At 35.8% G+C, this 7,297-nt stretch overlaps 1 protein-coding gene across 1 annotated transcript; it reads left to right on the forward strand.

The window, feature by feature from the left end:
• Window positions 1–294: 294 nt before the first annotated feature.
• Window positions 295–6,987, forward strand: LOC131029604 (enolase 1, chloroplastic). Its single transcript, XM_057960146.2, has 7 exons — window positions 295–917; window positions 3,303–3,610; window positions 4,542–4,696; window positions 5,546–5,863; window positions 6,212–6,358; window positions 6,522–6,572; window positions 6,678–6,987. Exons 1-7 carry the CDS (start codon window positions 484–486, stop codon window positions 6,741–6,743), a joined length of 1,479 nt encoding a protein of 492 aa, XP_057816129.1. The 5' UTR covers window positions 295–483; the 3' UTR covers window positions 6,744–6,987.
• The last annotated feature ends 310 nt before the right edge of the window (window positions 6,988–7,297 follow it).

Below are 7,297 nucleotides of genomic sequence, written 5' to 3' on the forward strand. Positions count from 1 at the left end.
AATTTACTATGAAGACATCTTTAAGATTAAAAAAGATACAAAATGAAATATAAATTTAGTTAAAAAACCACAAACTCTAAAGCAAATCCCAAAACAAAAACACTCAACGAATATGTGCATTGATACAAAGTAAAAATAAAAATAAAAATAAAATATGTACATTGCTGCAAAGTAAAAATAAAACTAATAAAAATAAAATATGTAAATTGATGCAAAGTAAAAAATAAAAATAAAAATAAAATAAAAATAAAAATAAAAAGTATATATTGATGCCTTGTCCCAAGTGTCTTCTTTGTTAGTCAAAAAATAAATATATGCGACATTTCCACAGTGCAAAATTCTTGTATACAACGCCTTCAAAACAAAAGGCGGATTTTCCCACCTCACCAACTCTTCATTTATACATCACCCACTTCAAATTTGACAGAACTCCATTACAATCTGTAATACCCACTTTCTTTTTCGCCACCATTTTCATTGGTCATGGCTGCCTACGCGATGAGCAATCTCTGTATGTCAACTCTCTCTCTGAAAAAATCAAGTTTTTTAAGAGACACATCTGTGTACAAATCAAAAGCAGCAATACCCACAAAGCAAAAACAATACTTCTGTGTCAGAGCTGTGGCAACAACATCACCATCATCATCGCCCAAAGTTGGGGCAAATGAGAGCTGCAAGATAAAATCCGTCAAGGCCAGGCAGATCATTGATAGTAGGGGAAATCCAACAGTGGAGGTGGATCTTGTGACTGACACACTCTACAGATCAGCAGTGCCCAGTGGGGCTTCTACTGGAATATATGAAGCTCTTGAGATGAGAGATGGGGATGTGTCTGTTTATGGAGGAAAGGGCGTTCTCAATGCCGTGAAGAATATCAACGATATTCTGGGTCCCCAGTTGACTGGCTTAGATGTCAGGTACATTAAATGTTCTCTCGTGGTTGCCCCTAATTTGTTTGGTTTCTATGTATATCTCAATTTGCCCATTAGTAATAATAGTTCCATGGTTTTGAATCTTTCGGTGTTGTCTGAAATTTCTGTAAATATAGACATTTTTTTTTCTCTGTATATGTAATTCCATTTCAATGTCTATGGGGGAACCAAACAAATTTGCTCTAATTAATAAGAGAATCCATTGTTTTGGACTTTTTTTGGGTGTCGTTCGCAATCCGTGTATATACAGGTATCTATGTGAGTGTCTGGATCCTTTTGGATTATGTCTTCAATTTGTTTATATGTAGACTTATATTCCCATTGTTTGTAATGTTCTTTTGGACTTATTGGGTGTTGCTTGCAATTTGTGTAGGTGAAGGTATATGTACCTATCATCTTTTTGGATTTTGTCTCCAATTTGTGTGTATATATGTATGTTACATTCCATTGCAATACCTATTGGGGGGCCAATCAATTTGCTGTTACTAGGAAATCCTTTCTGGTAGTGATCGACTCAGATATTTATATCACATCTTCCACTACAGTGCCTTTGTGAGTGGCAAATAAATTTGCTGTAAATATTAACCATTCTAGTTTTTTTCAGTGTAACTGCAATTTGTGTATATGTAGGTATTTAATGACTTTCACAGATACTAACATCAAACGTTCCATTGCAATGTCTTTTTTCACTTTTTTTTGGGAGGGGGCAATCTTTTTTCTGGTGTTACTTAGTCTCGTTTCTCCTGATATGGTCCATTTGACTTTTCTCTACATAATTCAATGAGCTCTGAGCCTAACTGAGTGTGTGCCGTTGCTCATGGTATAAAACTCAATGCTACTTGGCTGAAAACTCCATCTAACTTTTGTTGCATTAAGTTGTATATACATTGAACTTGTTCTGTGGCAAATCTTATTTGAAAGATGCTGGAGGGAGATAAGCCATTAAGCATCTTCTGGATATCTATCCGTGCTTCAGCATGCGGCTTGCTCCTTTTTTCATCATTGTCATTTGTCAGCACTAAATAACTGGATAGGATATCATTTCTAAATATTATTTATGTTTTTTTTCCTCATGGATTACACTTTTCCTCCTTTTAAGGGTTTTATTTCTTTCCATTTATCTCTGGACATGTTGCACCCACCTTCGTCGAAGAGTATGCTTCCAGTGTCTTGAAGATATTTCAATTTCAAGTTGTGGTTACTTTCGTTATTTGTAAGATGCTTGAGGGAGATAAGCCATTAAGCATCTTCTGGACATCTTTCTGTGCTTCAGCATGTGGCGTAGGGAACTTTCTCTTTTTTTCATCATTGTCAGCTTTAAATAACTGGAGAGGATATCATTTTTTGACATGTTATTTCTTGTTGTTTTCTCATGGATTATACTTTTCCTCCACCTTTAAGGGTTTTGTTTCTTTCAATTTATCTCTGGACATGTTGCCCCCATCTTTGTCAAAGAGTATGCTTCCAGTGTCTTAAGATGTTTCAATTTCAAGTTGTGGCTGCTTGTAAGACTTTTGTGGTTTAGATCTAAATTCAGAGTTTTAAGATATTGGTCAATATTGTTGTTTGATCGGTCTTCTTTATCTGAAAGTTGTTTTCTTTGTGCTTTCAAGTTAATCTTTCATAAAAACTACCTAGTAGGTGAAGGTCTCAAATGTTTCTTTGCAGTGGAGTGGATCTCATTCATCTTCCATCTATATAATCACTAGTCATTTCTCATTCTCCATATTTATAGTCATTCCCATTTTACAGTGTTTCTTTTGCAATCTACCATCTTCCAAGATCTTATTCCTGTGAAGCATAAAAGCTTTTCTCATGTTTTGTAAACTAAATTTCCATTTTATTGAAGCATGCTCACTTGTCAAGTGAAAATACCTCAAGAGGCTTCTAGGCTTTAAGCCTTTAACAAAATTACCGAAACCTGGAGAGGTGCACTCTGCTATAAGGTCTTAAAGGTGGGGAGGCCTTTATGATACATATCCCTTCTAAAGGGGCTATTGTTTAGCTGGCAGGTTATATGTTCCCTGATACCTCAGTGGACACCACCTGCCACAAACCTTAAACACAAAAAGTAAAGCAGGAAAACAAAAAAGCAAAGGAAATACCCTAAACCCTAGAAGGTAAAGAAAAACACTACCCTATCCATTTATAAATTATAACTCATTTGAAAAAAGAAATTGTTAAGAAATTTGGATGGCAAAAGATTGAGTAGCTTATGGTACCAGCATCATCACTTATGGTTAAAGTAGCCTCTCATATCTTATTGTGTGTTCAATCAATGAGTGTTAATATGAACTGGTTGGAATATTAATAGGGCCAAGTTTATTTTTCTTTTCTAGATCTTAACTCATCTCTACTTGAATGATACAGAGATCAGATCAATGTGGATGGTATAATGTTGGAGTTAGATGGAACAGCAAACAAATCTAAACTGGGTGCCAATGCTATACTTGGAGTATCTCTAAGTGTGTGTAGGGCTGGTGCAGGAGCAAAAGGCATACCTCTATATAAGCATATTCAGGAAATTTCTGGAACAAGAGAGCTTGTCATGCCAGTTCCAGCTTTTAATGTGATAAATGGAGGTAGTCATGCTGGCAACAAGCTAGCAATGCAGGAGTTCATGATCCTGCCTGTAGGAGCCAAGTCATTTTCAGAAGCTATGCGCATGGGTAGTGAGGGTGAGTTTTCTATAACTTCTAGATTGAGAACTCAAATGATTAGTCACAGACTTACAAGTGTGGGGGAAAGGGACAACCATGACCAACCCTTGGCAATAAGCTGTCAAGACCGCTGACAGTTTTCTGAGGAATTGCTAGATAATGTTCTTAAAATCCTTAATGCTTTTCATAGGAGGTTACTACTTAATTTTTTTTAATATGAATTCACATTCTCAAAATCCCCTAAGTGCTTTGTCAGGAGCATGCTATTCTGCTATGGAACTAACTTTCCTGGTAATTAACAATTCAAGGTCAACATGTGGCTTCTTGTTCATTTTTTATATCCAGTTTGTTTGCCAGTCATTGTTTCGGGATGAATCTTGCTATGTTGCTTGTATCACAGCTTGTATATTGCAATACTTTTTGTAATTGATGTTGATTGAAGGCTTTAGTCTACTGATCCTCATTTTCCTCTTAATATTTAGATATTTATGAATGTTTTCACTGTTTAGGGTGCAAAGTATGTCATCAGAATCTAAAGATACGACTTCTTGTTTTCAATACAAGAAGTTTGAAAAACCATAGCGTTGATGTCCTTCTCATAAGAGATTGTCATAACTTATCTATCATCTATAGCTGCGCTAAATGCTATAATTTGTTGATGTGATACACTACAGGTTCAATCAAATATCACTAGTTTGCCTTCAAGAAAATTAGGTCTAATATTGCACTTATCATTCACCATTGAGTGATGTCTAGAGATTACAATTATTTATATCCTAGTGCATTTATATGTTTCTTTTTTAAATCACTGAAAAAAATGATGCCAACTTTATATTGTAAACTGCCCACTTTTCTTTTTCTGGATGCATTAAATGTTGATTTTCAAATGAAGATGCAACTTATGTTATTTTCTTGAAGTATATTTTTATGTCCACCCATATGTGCGCAGTATACCAGGTCTTGAAGGGCATTATTAAGAAAAAATATGGGCAAGATGCATGCAATGTTGGAGATGAAGGAGGATTTGCACCAAATATCCAAGACAATAGAGAGGGCTTGGTTTTATTGCTTGATGCAATTGAGAAGGCTGGATACACAGGCAAGGTATTATCACAAATAGAAAAATTTACTGTTTAAATGTACATGTGGTAGAATCTTTTTCTTTCTTTTGTTCTTACTTCTCGATGCTCCTTCACTGCACTCACCTGGTGCATTTATCGTTTTGTTATTATTTCTGCTGAATAGTCTTATGGCCCACTTGTATCTATTGCTTATTATAGAGAGATACCAGCTGAGTGGGTGTTAACTTATATGTATGATTTGGCCATCATAAAAGAGGTGGTTCAAATTTTCCAAGCCGATTTTTGTTAAGGCATTCACATTGTATGCCTAAGATTAATTGATGCACTATTATTTTCAACTGCCTTTAAATTGCTTCTAGAAGTTGGTGTGATTCCCTCTCACCATATTGAATTTCTCCCCCCAACTTCTTGGATCTACAAAAGTGACTTATAACAATGCATGACTTATAATTTTGATGTCTTAATTCATATTTTGATGTCCATGTTAATCTCTCATTGAGAGTGTTCTACACTTCCTTCTTTTGAAATTGTAGATGCCACAAATATGCTTTCAACATTATGGTATCATGAAATGGATAACCTTTAAGTAACTCTAACGATGTGAACTAGCAGAGAATGGTTAGTGACCCAAAAGTAACCTGAAATTGCGTGCACCTAAGAAATGATTAGAATTTTCTTCAAATATTTTAAGTTTTCTGTGATTATAGATTGTTCAGAATGAGATCTGAATCCTACCAAATTGCTTAGAGTATCTTCTACATACTGAATGTGTGCTCTCCATGTAAGAGAGAATTAGATTATGCAGTAAAACATCCTTTGTTCAGGATACACGGTCCAGATTATTTGACTATGATTTACTTTCCATGTACAGATTAAAATTGGAATGGACGTGGCGGCTTCAGAATTTTTAACAAAAGATGGGAAATATGACTTAGATTTCAAAGAACAACCAAACAGTGGTGCCAACTTACACAGTGGTTCAAGTCTTGCTGAACTATACAAAGAGTTTGTTAAAGACTTCCCAATTGTGTCTATTGAAGATCCTTTTGATCAAGATGACTGGAGCTCATGGGCAGCTCTACAGTCGTCGGTCAACATACAACTTGTAGGGGATGATCTACTTGTGACAAACCCGACAAGAATTGCAGAAGGAATTCAAAAGAAAGCTTGCAATGCCTTACTACTGAAGGTAAGCGTAATGTAATTAACAGATACGTTAAGGTGGTGCAAAATGCCTTGAGGTTTTACTCTTTGAGTCAGTAGAATGCTTGTATTTTATTCTGAGTCAGTACATTATATACCTTTTATTCCCCTTGATGCTAATATCTGAAACATAACAATGATGAAATTATGAAATGACTTGTTTGTTAGAGTAAAAGGCACTTAAGATCTGGGCTCTCAAGCCTTTCTCACTTGTTGTTGTAAGGGGTAAATTGCTATTCAATTTTCAGAGTTGTTTTAGAGCAAATTTGATTGGGAGGTTTGGACCAAGTAAAGGTTGATATTCTGATTTCAATTTTGCGAAATGTTATTCCAGGTGAATCAGATTGGCACAATTACTGAATCCATCCAAGCTGCCCTTGATTCCAAAGCTGCTGGTTGGGGTGTTATGGTTAGCCATCGAAGTGGAGAGACCGAGGACAATTTCATTGCAGATCTGGCTGTTGGTTTAGCCGCTGGACAGGTAGAAGGATGAAACATTATGTTTTTGTAGCACAACTCTTTTTTCCTAATTGAAGTTAGTGTTTCTGTCACTTTAGAATCACGTAACCATGCGTTTACTACTAATAGACATCACAAGTTTGATATGTATCTCTGTTCTTGATCTTTGGATCATATCTGTACAGATAAAAACTGGAGCACCTTGCCGAAGTGAGCGGCTAGCTAAATACAATCAGGTATAGTGTCATTCTCAGCAGACTAGTCATTTTTGCTCTGTCTTCCATATGGCTATTGATAGTTGTGGCCATTAATAAACTTGTATTTTTCCAATTTGATTGCAGCTCCTACGCATTGAAGAAGAGCTTGGCAGTGTGCGTTATGCTGGAAAGAATTTTAGGCACCCTTAGAATTGTACAAAATGAGGGAGCATGTAAGATTGACAGGAGTACCAATAAGATTCCTTTTTGGAATTATGTTAGGAATTTTGTAAGGTTCAGTTTAGTAGAAATTTCTTCTGCACAATCTCTGGGCTGATGATAAACATGCATTAGCTGGAAATGCTTAAGTTGGAGGTAAAATAGTTTCAACTTATGGGCTAAGGAGTGTTGATTATTGAACACCATCATAGAGCTTCTTATGGTTTTTTGGTTATGTTAAGGTTGTGTGCAAACAGAGCAGAAATAATATTCTTAGAATAATTGAAATTGTCTTATATCAAGCGGATTTCTTCCACGAACCTAAATATTAGTAACCAGAAGAACAAAAATGCAGTTACTGGGGTTTAACAAGAATCTTCGAGGATCAAGTACTAAATCCTAGTAAATGCCAAGAAGTGAGAACAAAAAGCCACATGATATAACACAGGAGAATATCGAAGTCTATACAGAGTGATAGGCATGAGGTAGTCAAAGCCCAACAGGGGCTTCACAGCTTGGAAATCTTGACGGACCTGCAAGAAACT

Source organism: Cryptomeria japonica, chromosome 3 (genome assembly GCF_030272615.1).
Source record: "Cryptomeria japonica chromosome 3, Sugi_1.0, whole genome shotgun sequence".
Taxonomy (NCBI): Eukaryota; Viridiplantae; Streptophyta; class Pinopsida; order Cupressales; family Cupressaceae; genus Cryptomeria; species Cryptomeria japonica.

Bases quoted from the DNA above. Each gene is read 5' to 3' on its own strand.
- LOC131029604 (XM_057960146.2), top strand. From the start codon at position 484: ATGGCTGCCTACGCGATGAGCAATCTCTGTATGTCAACTCTCTCTCTG. The intron at 918-3,302 runs GTACATTAAATG...TGAATGATACAG, and splicing joins TTGACTGGCTTAGATGTCAG to AGATCAGATCAATGTGGATG. The intron at 5,864-6,211 runs GTAAGCGTAATG...ATGTTATTCCAG, and splicing joins GCAATGCCTTACTACTGAAG to GTGAATCAGATTGGCACAAT.